At 47.3% G+C, this 11,990-nt stretch overlaps 5 protein-coding genes across 5 annotated transcripts; 1 reads left to right on the top strand and 4 right to left on the bottom strand.

Moving 5' to 3' along the window:
• Positions 1-167: 167 nt before the first annotated feature.
• Positions 168-674, bottom strand: GGS25DRAFT_516627 (uncharacterized protein; the record flags this gene model as incomplete). The annotated part of the gene is made up of 1 exon (XM_049263233.1): positions 168-674. The coding sequence occupies one exon, from the start codon at positions 672-674 to the stop codon at positions 168-170; it is 507 nt and encodes a 168-aa protein (XP_049121101.1).
• Positions 675-1,892: 1,218 nt separating this feature from the next.
• On the top strand, positions 1,893-2,283 carry GGS25DRAFT_516626 (uncharacterized protein; the record flags this gene model as incomplete). Its single annotated transcript, XM_049263232.1, has 2 exons — positions 1,893-2,147; positions 2,194-2,283. The coding sequence occupies 2 exons, from the start codon at positions 1,893-1,895 to the stop codon at positions 2,281-2,283; spliced, it is 345 nt and encodes a 114-aa protein (XP_049121100.1).
• Positions 2,284-4,472: 2,189 nt separating this feature from the next.
• GGS25DRAFT_526940 (cytochrome P450) lies at positions 4,473-6,468 on the bottom strand (the record flags this gene model as incomplete). Its single annotated transcript, XM_049265054.1, has 7 exons — positions 4,473-4,686; positions 4,771-4,872; positions 4,938-5,218; positions 5,275-5,396; positions 5,455-5,783; positions 5,848-6,027; positions 6,084-6,468. 7 exons carry the CDS (start codon positions 6,466-6,468, stop codon positions 4,481-4,483), a joined length of 1,605 nt encoding a protein of 534 aa, XP_049121099.1. The 3' UTR covers positions 4,473-4,480.
• Positions 6,469-7,142: 674 nt separating this feature from the next.
• GGS25DRAFT_468793 (uncharacterized protein) lies at positions 7,143-9,308 on the bottom strand. Its single transcript, XM_049259097.1, has 4 exons — positions 8,619-9,308; positions 8,287-8,551; positions 8,123-8,218; positions 7,143-8,067 (listed from the first exon to the last, which is right to left on the bottom strand). The coding sequence occupies exons 1-4, from the start codon at positions 9,049-9,051 to the stop codon at positions 7,596-7,598; spliced, it is 1,266 nt and encodes a 421-aa protein (XP_049121098.1). The 5' UTR covers positions 9,052-9,308; the 3' UTR covers positions 7,143-7,595.
• GGS25DRAFT_468791 (NAD(P)-binding protein) lies at positions 9,309-11,413 on the bottom strand. The gene is made up of 3 exons (XM_049259096.1): positions 10,818-11,413; positions 10,116-10,749; positions 9,309-10,050 (listed from the first exon to the last, which is right to left on the bottom strand). The coding sequence occupies exons 1-3, from the start codon at positions 10,971-10,973 to the stop codon at positions 9,941-9,943; spliced, it is 900 nt and encodes a 299-aa protein (XP_049121097.1). The 5' UTR covers positions 10,974-11,413; the 3' UTR covers positions 9,309-9,940.
• Between the last annotated feature and the right edge of the window lie 577 nt (positions 11,414-11,990).

The following is an 11,990-nucleotide window of genomic DNA, read 5'->3' as shown; positions in this document are numbered from 1 at the left end:
AGTGCACAGTAACCCCGTAAGAGACTGGGTTAGAGCGAGCCTTACAGACTCAATGTATACTAGGTAACTTCCATCAGAGGCACAAGCTATCGGAGAACCATAATCAAAGATTCCCAAATACCGATATGGTTGTGATCATTTCGTCACCTTTATCACCGCTGAGAATGTTACCACTCCGAAAATTCTAACGTCGTGGGATTTATATTAGGGGGCAACAGAAATTTCAGCTCGTGCATGTTGTCCTTAAATCCGGGATGTAATGGTAGCTTGGGATCATCCAGTGCTTGGCGGGAGAACCACCCAAGTGCCGTGATCTCGTTCGTGTCAAGCTTAATTTTCGTCAAATCGAGGTCTCCTTTATGCTCAACGCAAAATGTAAAATAAAGCCAGTTACCGTGGTCGGCGGTTGTCCATGCGGTGATCCCAAAGTGGGTGCGTTCCAGTCCAGTTTCTTCAAGTAGTTCACGAAACGCACCATCCTCGGGCTCCTCATCCTTATCCAGAGCCCCTCCTATTGTTGACCACGTGCCAGGCAAGTCAGTGCCCTGCGCTCGTTGACCAAGGAGAACTTCGATGTCGCCTGTCTGCAGATTCCTTTGATATATGAGTACCCCCGCCGCATTGTACCTACCAAAGTGTTTGTGCCCTTCTTGACAGGTTATCCAGTCATCCATATTGAAGTTTTATTTAATGAGATTTAATGCGAATACTTAGGGGTATGGGTATGCAAGAAGGCAGCCGTAAAGTGGCGGCCATAGATAGTTTATATAATGTACTCGTACAACCAGAACTTATATACCTGTATAGGAAGTAGTACGGCAACAAAGCCCTTGTTTCTGTGTCGTTCTCTTTATTTCTCTCCTGTAAAAAGATAGATTCGTTTTAAAGGGTAATTGTTCTGCCGTACATGTATACCATAGCCAGGACAAATTCGAAAGTAAACGATGGTAATATTGGTTCATAGTTAACCTAGGTACTTCAATGGAGTAAGTGGAAGATAAATGAAACATAACCTTGGAGAATTACAACTACTATGTAAATTATTTCAAACTGTATTTAGGTACTATTACAAGTGTGACTACCCACCTGGATCTTAAGAAAGCCCCTACTGTCGGTGAACAAGGTCTACCGACACCTACCATTTTGCTACCAGAACAAAAATCGATAGCGCACGGAAACAACAGACTTGTTATGTGAATAACACTTCCCGGGACATTAGCCTACACACACAAATACCCTTCTTTGTTCTTTACTACACCCTATACAGCTTCTTATGTTACTCACACCATTGATTTACTTTCAATCACATCATGAGTAAATGCTTCATGTGAATTTTAATGCTTACAACTATTTGTATCGGTAAGGTAGGTAGGTATATAGATATAACTTATGCCATATGAAGCTCAGCAGAGTCTGAAGTTTGCGATCAGCCATGCCTCTAAGACCCAAGATATGAAACATAAGATCAAAGACTATGAAAGCTCTACTGGATATCATGTTAGATATCCAGATACGTGGTCATCCGTACTAGTATACCTGATCGGAGATCATGTCTTAGCTAAGGACAACGGTCAATAAGGCCAGCACACACTGCATCAACTATCTTACAAGTCATATAAAAGCTGGCCTAGTAAAACGACAACTCCATACAAACAGGAAGCAATCGTTGTGACTAATATCTATATGTCTCAATCTTAAATAAATAGCACTCCTAACCCAACTTCATCCAGTATGCATCTCTCTCTCTACACAATAGGCCAGAAAGTCAACCTGCACCGGATCATCACAGGCACATCAAATACACGACCGCTTAGTCTTAGATACTGATAATATTGGACATTCCAGTAAAATCAAACTTCCCAAGTAAATCTCCCGGCGAATCCTCCTCCACCATGGCACCCGGCAACGACGAACCGCTCTGGCGAGAACAACTAGGCCCAACCGACCCCCGCGTGCACAACAGCCGCTATGTATCCGTGCAGCGGTACAAGAACGAGATCAGGGTCGACATTAGAGGGTACTTCTACGACCACAACAACGACAAGGGCTTGCAGCCTACGAAGGCGGGCATCTCCCTCACGGCGCACGAGTTCCGTTCCTTGGCTAGATTGATCCCGCAGATACAGGAGGAGCTTCGGATGCGAGAGGTTTAGTGGGATGGAATGGCTTGTATGACTGAGCCTTGCAATGAAGGACCCTTTGCTTGTCAAGATGGACGTGAGCAGGGTGGTAGTCGGAGGTGGGCAAATTGCGGGGGTTGAAGGTATACTGGGTACTCCATAGACGGAGAACAATTCCAATACAGAATCTGATAGTTATTCAGCTAGAGCTAGATACTGAACATGAGTATGGTTTGGTACTAATGATTGTACTTCTAGAGAGTGAGTTGATGTGTGTGAAGCTCACAGCGGTCACGTGAGTAGCGCCAAGCAAGCCTTGGCAAGAATTTGTGAATAAAGTCATGTGATCTATTAGAGTACGTGAATAAGGTCTACTTGATACCCCGAACAGGAACATATTTGCTTGCATAATTTGCTAAATACACTGTAGTTATACTTTCTCTTCTTTCTTCAACTGAAATAATAACAATATCTGGTCTGCGCTCCTTTTAGCTAAGTAGTGTTATGGCCTTCACACCTTCTTTCGAATCCAGTAGAACCTGCGTCCCAATCATTGCATTATCTCGCACGGTCGTGCACACTACTCCAACGACCTATATATCATCAAAATATAACTCATGTTAATAATGAGAATGGGTAGTATTCTACGAGTATAGCTTTACTTGTGTAACTACGTCATAGTGATAATAAGTATTCTGTCGCAGGGGAATCACATGATGACTTCTCACGTGACTCAGGTGTATTTATCGCGGGGTCACTTACATAATCAAGATGTGAACATTAGCTCAATCCCAGCGACCAAGCCCGCTCGTTGCTTTCTCTTTCGAATACAGCGCTCTTTAACAAGACCTGACGATCTCCTTACTATTATTGGCCATGCACATATAAATCCATGCAACATATTTATTGCAGGTGCCTCAGGCACCATAGGCTCCACTAGAGCCATATGGCCCATATGGCCGTATGTTGGCACTCCGCCACTGTAATTAGGAATCAAGCAAGCTTTCTTCCTTTCCTCTTCTTCTTGGTTGCAGCAATAGCTGCAACAATATTCAATGTTGTGTCTTGGTTTCGTACATGATACCAATTTGTTTTCTCTTTCAAAAGAATACCTATTAGTTATCCCTTGCGTCGCTAAACAGTCAGTACGAGCATGTCCATGAGTCCACCCTACCTCGGGAGATGTCGCTATATTAGGCATAGTGCATCAGCATTTAAAGGTTACAGGGCTTGGAGGATCACTAGCCTTGTCAGCTCCAACATGTATGTAAGAATCCTTCTACATCGGACTACGACATCATTAAACAATGTGTATCTGGAAGATCGGCAGTTCAGCTGGCCCGACACCCTCCTGGTCAGATATCGTTGCAATCGATCTGTAGACAAAATGCTTGGCATCGCCTTATAAGTACCTATTGTTCAAATACGTAAGGTGGGGGTTACAATTCGTACATTATCTCTACTCCATCCAGAGGATCCCCTGCTACCTACCCACCCGGGCACTTACATCAACATATAATAATTCCTTAGTAGAAATAATTTTTGGCAATGCAACCCATTAAAACGTTGATTGAATGAGACATTGAAAGGCTTCTGTCAGCATTGATATGTAATGTAATATACTTTGATACTACCTTCACTACTTCACTCCCAAAGTACTACTTGAAAACCTAGCCCTTTATATTCTATATGATACTGAGCAGAGTCCGCTAATCACCAAGTACCGCAACCGAGTCACCTGATCTCAAAGTTTGCCAAAATCGATTAAATTTAGCTTCGTTATGTCCCTAAGAAATGATGTATATGGCACAATAGCTTAGTGAGGCCACTGATTCTCAGTCCCGGTTACGTTATCGTCTACTTTTCTGTTGGTGGTGCAAACCATATACCCAATTCCTACTTCACCGATGTAATCCCCAATACCGGCCGGTGAGTAGCACGCTGCCGCACAGGTGGGTTGCCCAACATTGGAATATTGAAGCGACGTAGTAGCGTGGCCAGAGAACAACAGTTACACAGTACGTCTCCAAGAGCCTACCGCTGCATTTTGTGTGACCACCACCGAAGGACCTCCATAGCGGACCTTTCGTGAGCTTCCAGCCAGCTTCGGTGCCGAGCTAGCGATGCGACTCTCAGGCCGTATCTACTTGTACCTAGTATTGTGCTAGATATTGTAACATTGGGTACTCCAATCGGATATAATAATATGTTCCAAGTCATGCTCAGTGGGTAAGCTAGACGTCAATCGCTGCCAATCATGTTTGAATCGTACCCCCATGCGCCCCCAAGCAAGTGGACAAAAATGACTAACACCAGCGCAAACCTCTCTGCTGACTAATCAAGCCCCTATTTGCTTTACCTCACTTCCACACAGGTGTTTCCAGCTCCTCAAACACCAACTCCAAATCACCCGGAAGCGCAGTCATCTGATCCTTCATCTCCTTCTCCACAAACATCTCATCGGACGTCCCTGGGGCGAAGGAAATGGAATACTTGGAGAGGAGTATGGAGACGGTAAGCCGCATCTGGGACATTGCGATCTTTTTGCCAGCGCAGCTGTTACGACCTACAAAAGAAGACTTAGTTTTGACTTGTATTCTCTAAGATAGGTATCGTGGAAATTGGAAGCCTCGTGTAAGTATTCACGTACCCATGGCAAAAGGGGCAAAGGCTCTCTTGTCCTTGACAAGCTCGGGCTTGCTGTACCAGCGTTCAGGGATGAAGTCGTGCGGGGCCTCGTAGGCTTCTTCAACTGAGGACAAAATAGACCATGTCAGCAGTGATTACCTATAACTAATTGACTCAAAGATGTCTTACGCCGTCCAATACTGTAACGTGGCGCTATGACTTTGATATCGCCGGGTATGTGTACGTCATCACATTGGAGGCCCTCAGGCGGGGTTTGCCGCGATCCAAAGGATGGCCCCGCGGGGTATAGTCTTAGAGACTCGTTGATCGTCGCTGTGATATGTGGAAGCGCAGATAATGCCGTCATGTCGTTGTAGTCTACATTCCGCAGCTCTTGGCGGATCTTCTCTGCGTGCTCGGGCCAGCGGGCAAGGCAGTACAAGACTAGGATGAGAACCGGGCCGGTGGTACTATTGAGATGTTACTTCGATGTCTGACTATAATTGAAGTTGAGAAATGAACCAACCTTCCTGCTAGGATTAAAATGCCAGAATCGCCGTAAACTGCTTCACGACTGGCCCGATCTGCGTCCTTGCGGTGGGCATCCTCAATGAGGAAAGAAGCTACGTCAACCGATTCTGGCTCGTTCTAATGCGGCTCTGTCAGCTCAATCGACATGTATAACACAAAAAGGTAATCCTTATACCTTCATCCTCTTCTCCACGATACCCATAGTAAGCTCGATAAACTTGAACCAGTGCGGAATCCTCCAGACGCCTGGGAAAAGATCAAATGCAATTCTTAGAATCCAGGGCGAAGGAGAAAGAGGTCCAAGGATACTGAGGGAAGACCCGATGACCTCAGCGCCCTTCTGGGCCTCGATATCCATCGTACCAAAGCCTACATCTTGGAGCACGTCAAACGTCATCCGGTATATCAGGTCGTTGATGACTATGGGCTTAGCTTTCTTCGCGCTGATTATTCTCTCGAGTGCTAAGACATGGGTGGTGATCTTTTTATAGTACTGCTTCATATCTGCGCGCCCATGTTAGCTAAGAAACAGCCGATAATCCCAGACTCAAAGGCAATAAGCACTTACAAGACAATGACATAGCTTTGTCCCAAACCTTTCGACGGGAAACGTGAACCGCAGGGTCTCTACTAAACACCTGGACACTTGGTAGCAAGAGATCATACCAGTCAGACCTGGCATTGCGATTCAGGGGCCCGTCTAGCCACTCTTGTCCGGCAGGGTGAAATATGGTAATCTCGCTCGGACCTTGTAGGCTGATTAGTGGACGCAACCAGGGGGTTATTGATCAGGAAAACACTGACCAGTCCTGACAAAGGCCCCATACTGCTGACGCCACGAGTCCAACACGAGGTGGCTCTGCGAGTTTCGGGACAACCAAGCGTGCCATAGCTTTGACAGTGCCGCCAGGCGGGGACCAGGGAAAGATCTCAGGCGGTGGAAGTAGAGTCTGTATACGGCCATGCTGGCAAGAATGCCACAGAAATAGGCCAAGAAAGGTAGAAGGACTCCATATGTCGGTGCAGGTTCAGATATGAATTGTTTGATAAGCAGAGGAGTAAAGACAAGCGCATGAGTCAAGAATACACTGGCGGCATGGACGTGCCATTCACCGCGGATGAAGAGACCCAGGTGTATTATTACACCGAGGCAGAGTGGCGCGACGACCTGTGGAAGCACTGGGGACATCATAGTGCATATCTTAGGTAATATTTAATATGACTTAGAAACAGAGAAACGACTCGGGATATAATGCACGGTTGAGATAGGTGTTTTTCAGCTGGGGAACCCCAAGAGCATATGAATGTCCGAATTTCCTCTGGTCTTGGACATGGTAGACTGATTATAATTATCAGGGTCGTACTACCTACACCTCTGCTCTAGGAGATACAAGGAGTATAATCTCCTCGTATAACGCACATCCTAATGATTCATGTATCTTCCCTTCAAAGGTTACAGAAGTTACCTATACAAGTAAGTACGTATACTCCCTCTGTGTACTCAAGTGTTTTTTATATCTTCTACACATGATTACGTTATCCTTGACCATCCTGGCGGAGGTGTAGATCGCCATGTTACATGTGATAGTGCTTTTGATGTTTGCTGACACAGAAAGGATTCACCATCGATTCCACTTAGTCTTGGAGGTATCCGTGGATGCATACCTATTCGGTACCGTATAAGTAGCTGTGTAGTAAGTTCCGCATCGATCCGCACTCCTGTGTACCCCGGCCCCCTATATCCCAGAGAGACCCGTAGTTATCTAGGGCTGCTAGGGTACCTGGGACATGCCCCAGCCCCACATGTCTATCATTTAGACGCTATGGGAAGCCCCGCCGCATACATAGTACTATACTTTATTTTGACGTTGTATTTGAAGTATCTTGTACGTTACCTAGACCTAGACCTACTCCCACCCCTAATCCGGACCCAAACCCTGACATCATGTTCTTTACCGCCTGCCAAGAGTATCCCATCCTTCAACCTGTTAGCGCCTGAGTATGCCTACTTTCACCCACTGGGCAGAATATAGCATCTTGTAATCTTTAAATTTCGAGATGCGTCATGCTGAATATGAATAGTTGTACAATTATCTACCCGGGCACGGCAAAACCAAGGGAGGGCTTATGTAGGCACGTATCTCATTCTCAACGATCGTCGGTGATTAAATATACAGAGATTTGGTGCTTTTGGCAAACGATAAAGGGACATTGTCTCGAATCTAGGTAGTTATGCATAAAACCAAGGTGAATAAGCCCGAATCTCTCAACCAGTGGAACGGTTTCTTTCAAACATGTTTGATAACGCCTCTGCCCTCATAGCCCTCTTCTTCGATCGTCTTCCTGCCGCCTGGCATAAGTCTGCTCGATCTGGCTCGTCTTCAAAATATTGTTCTGGGCGCCGCCCTGGTTGGTGGAGACCACGGCTTCTCCCCCGCTCTCAAAATCTTCCATCTGGCTATACGCCACCGGCGTAGCCACACCAGCCGTAGCGGTCGATGCGACATGCTTGCGCAGCTCGAACTCGTCTTCCTCATCGTAGCCGCCCTCGGACCCCAGCGTGGTCATACCAGTAGCACCACGCGGACCCATGTACTTGGCCAGCGTAGAAGTTAGCTTGTCACCCTTGCGATGCTTTCCAGTCTTTCCAGACGAGCCGAAGGTCACGATTCCAGATCTGGAGCTTGCAGTGGTGGTTGTGGTAGGTTTGGGGCTGCGGAAGTGGTGGTAGAGCCGGGAGAAGAAGGGCATGCAGCCGACGAAGATGACGATTGAGATCTCTGTGGTTCTAGGCAGTTCCCAGAGTCAGTATTGAGGCAGTTTGAGTGGGAAGATAAACTCACGCGAACAATGCAAGCTTTGTCAACCACCAAGTCTCATCCGTATCTGTTAGGAGCACTATGCGGACATACATGCCTCCAATGCCTATCGCGATTGCACTATTTCGCTTAATATTAGCCATAGAAACGGTATATACTAAGCACTTAGTAAGAGGCGTCAGACGTACATCAAACTGACGCCAAAGACAGACAACGCAGCCAGCTTGCGCTTGACAGGCATTGACAGGTGCCAGATAGCCCAGGTCGGAATGAGCAGGGCCTCGACATCTGATATGATATTGAGGATCCCCGAGCTGAGGTTCACTTGTGCCGCGTTCGTGCATGTGCCTGCAACCGTCTCGCCAAGCCATATCTTCTCTCGCGGCCAGCACTGGAAGACGTAGGAGAAGAAGAGGCCGGCATAGAAGACAACATTTATCACGATAGAGACCGCTGTAGTCTAGTCAGTTGGTATCGCAAGTTGTCAATTAATTCGCCCTGTGTATGGGTAGGTACGCACCTTTAACCCGAAAGACAGCGTTGTGGGTGCCGGTCGTGAATATGGACTTGAGCTGGAACAGCACCGAGAGTTTTGCGGCGGCGGTAGGGACGGAGTATATGCAGTATACGATATTGGTCCAGTACAATAAATTCGGAATCTGCGTAAGAGTGATATCGTACAAGTGGCGCGTGAGGCCCATCCCCGAAAGGTGAAGGATGACGGCGACATAGGGCACAAAGCAAGCGAAGGCAAAGTAATTCAGGTAATCCTCGATTCGATGGCCGGGCACAATAAAAAACCTCACGAACAGGCGGGCGGATACGCCTATTGTTGGGAGCGCAAGCACGAGTGCTGACGTGACATACACGGCTACCAACTGGTCGGGCGGATTGATGAAATTCGGCTGTGTCCCATGCGGTGGGGGGATGACGGATGTGTAAGTTGGGTCCATTGCGGCGGAACTCTGAACCGTGAGCAAGGCCTCTCTATACTGGGATGATGCGGAGACTGAAAGCCCTCATTGACATGAAGTCCGAATAGAAATTTGGGGGTTGTTAGAATTCGGCCGGTAGGCTTATGTTATTAACCATCGTATGGATCGTGTCTTAAGCCGAAAAGGGGCTAATAGCAATTGGCAGTCGCATTGATGGATGCCATAATGTAACAGTAAGTAGTAGTATCGTGAACACCTAATTGATATTTACACCGTCACTCTTATTGTTTAACTGTCTCTTTTCTCCTCATTGTATTGCTGACCACCTAATTTCATATCTCACCACCTGTACAATCGGCCAATGGCTGTTGCAGCTCCGCTCCTCTGAAAGTAACCCTCCTTCGGATACCAAGTTAAAACCCCCATCTTTTGGGCCTGCAGCCAAAAAACGGCGGATTGGATGGAGTGCATAAATCTTTAACGGAGGTGCCATTGCAACAAATCCTAGAATGTGTAACATTTTCCTTCAGTTTCTCTCTCGGCACCGATACAAACTGGATTTTTTATTGTATGTATGTACACACTGCGACTAAGTCCTACACATTACTAGGTAGTATGTAGGTAGGTACTCAGATGAAACGTGCAAAGCACCTACATATCGTGATATTCCTACGCAATGCACCCAAATGCGCCACCAAAGAACCCTAAGACTAAAAAGAGTAGGTAATGCAAATAGGAGTAGCGAGGAAGATCAACTGGCGCAAGTTATTGTAAGGATTCATGATTTCCAACTATGTACCTAGAGGCGATGATTCGGCACCCTCACTACCCGGGACACTGCCGCGCACCCCGCTAGACCTCGATGCCCCTGCTCCGTAGTCTCTTATCATTTACTGTAGCCGCTTCCTTACGACCAGGGGTGCCCATCCTTCCCCAGCTTGGCGTTCAGGAACGCGCGACCGAGCAGATTCTCGCGAACAATCTGATCCTTATGCGCCTCCATCTCCTCGAGATCCCCTTAACAACGCCATCCCATGTCAGAAAACGTAGTAATGTTTAAGCACTAGAAAGAGGGGACTCACAGTTTACGCTAAGTATGCCACCGCGCATCCATTCAGCACTCGGAGTAGACAGGAAGAGCGTCCAGCTAGCACTTAGATCGGGTGTGTCCTTGGCATACGGCTTCAGCGCCTCGACCGTCATATCGGTCTGCACAATCCCCGGCATGAGCTGGAAAACGCGGATCCCCGGCTGTTCGGAGTGCAGGCTATCCATGATGCGGGCAAGCGCCAGCTTGGACGCCGTGTAGCCCGCCATACCCGGAAGGACCGCGCCCATGGCGCCAGTCGTTATGGTGATGACGGTGCCGACTCCATCTGCCTGCGCGAGAAAGTTGTGTACCATCAGGTACGACCCCAGTAGGTTGACCTGGAAATCGTTGAAGAATTTGGTGATATCGACGCCGCCAATAGGGCCTAGGTGCAGACTCCCCGCGCTGTTGATCAGCACGTCGATCTTGCCGACGGCCTCCTTGGCTGCGGCGAAGAGCGCCGCAACCGAGGCTTCGTTGGTGATGTCGGCCGCCTTAGCGAGGATCTGAGTCTCCGGCGGGGCAAGACTCCGGAGCCGGGTGGCGATGCCCTCTAGCACATCGGTCTTGCGCCCGGTAATAACGATACCGGAAGCTCCTGCAATAGCCCATGATTCGGCAATGACCTGCATACATCTGTTTGGCCCCGCGAAAAGATAAGAAGATGGGGTGGGGCCCCGGAAATGGTGCTTACCTTGCCTATCGCCCCGGACACACCGGTAACAAGTACCGTCTTTCCCTTGGCCGATAGCTCTGACTGGGTTGGCTCTAGCCGTGGATAGACATCACGGCGAACTTGCTTGGTAAGCTGGTAGGGCAGGGTGAATGCGTTAGGGTCTGAATAGTCCATCGTACTAGGTAGTTGAGGGTGCGTAATCTGTAATCTTTTTCCCCTGGTAGGAGAGATGCGTGAAATAGGATGAGATTGTGTTAGGTAGAATAGAAGTATAACTAGAAGTAGAAGTAGAAGTAGAACTCTGTATCCGGCACGTCTCTAAGCGGCACCACTGCTTCCTGTGTAGGTATATGTAGGACGCTGATGGATGCCTGGGATGGACGTTGATGGTTGCCTGGAATGGACGCTTAGGAGTCTTTGTCGTATATAGGGGAGAGCTAGGGAAGCTAGGGAAGCTAGGAGAATAAGGGGGAGAACTAGGAGAACTAGGAGAACTACATAAGGATCAGGGTGGGGTCGATTATAACTGTTAGGGCATATGCATATGTACCTTAGGTAGTATGTATGTATGTACATGTATTACAAACATTGGCGATATTGCCAAGACCATATACATACTAGTCTCATCAGCGAATCAACAATTACGTAGGGCTAGGGAGTGGATCCTTTTACCCCATGTTACCATGTTACAAGGACCACCCACGCTTTCTCGTATCTTATCCCTTTCGTCAAGTTGTATGTATCTTGAGGATCCGGTGGAATGACTAAGCTGCAATGCAATATTTACTTCTAAATATACATTATTACCTAACATAGCACTTATCTTTTAACCTCTACACCTTTTAATACAACATCAAAGCTTTGAGAACCACTACGCAGACCACAGTGCCAACCACAATGGTACTAACATCGTCTAAAGCATTAAGTAGCGATCATGCAAAACCCTACTGCTTACTAGTACCTTGTATTCCCGGGGGTTGAGTGAATGTCGAGACCTCCAGGACCTATCGTCCGAAGGATTATAATACACCTATTAGCCCTACCATATAGTAATAGTAAGACGATAGGATGATACTCTCTAGGTATGTTCGCACATTCTCCCACCATTCAACTTGAATGTAGACGTAGTGTGTCCGTTCATTATAGACTGCCTTTTGTTGTCTGCTTGACGAACGTTTCAACTTGCGCGTA

This window comes from Hypoxylon fragiforme (assembly GCF_022984875.1).
Source record: "Hypoxylon fragiforme strain CBS 206.31 chromosome Unknown GGS25scaffold_1, whole genome shotgun sequence".
NCBI lineage: Eukaryota > Fungi > Ascomycota > Sordariomycetes > Xylariales > Hypoxylaceae > Hypoxylon > Hypoxylon fragiforme.
The sequence above is the reverse complement of the archived record's forward strand: the minus strand, read 5'-3'. Positions and strand labels throughout refer to the sequence as shown.

What these genes read in the sequence shown, in the direction of transcription:
- GGS25DRAFT_468793 (XM_049259097.1), bottom strand. Translation starts at nt 9,051, where the DNA reads ATGGACCCAACTTACACATCCGTCATCCCCCCACCGCATGGGACACAG. An exon ending in GTCTTTGGCGTCAGTTTGAT is followed by an intron (nt 8,219 to 8,286) that starts GTACGTCTGACG and finishes TAAGCGAAATAG; the next exon opens with TGCAATCGCGATAGGCATTG. An exon ending in ACAAAGCTTGCATTGTTCGC is followed by an intron (nt 8,068 to 8,122) that starts GTGAGTTTATCT and finishes GGAACTGCCTAG; the next exon opens with AACCACAGAGATCTCAATCG.
- GGS25DRAFT_468791 (XM_049259096.1), bottom strand. Translation starts at nt 10,973, where the DNA reads ATGGACTATTCAGACCCTAACGCATTCACCCTGCCCTACCAGCTTACC. An exon ending in TGTCCGGGGCGATAGGCAAG is followed by an intron (nt 10,750 to 10,817) that starts GTAAGCACCATT and finishes AGATGTATGCAG; the next exon opens with GTCATTGCCGAATCATGGGC. An exon ending in TGGCATACTTAGCGTAAACT is followed by an intron (nt 10,051 to 10,115) that starts GTGAGTCCCCTC and finishes GGCGTTGTTAAG; the next exon opens with GGGATCTCGAGGAGATGGAG.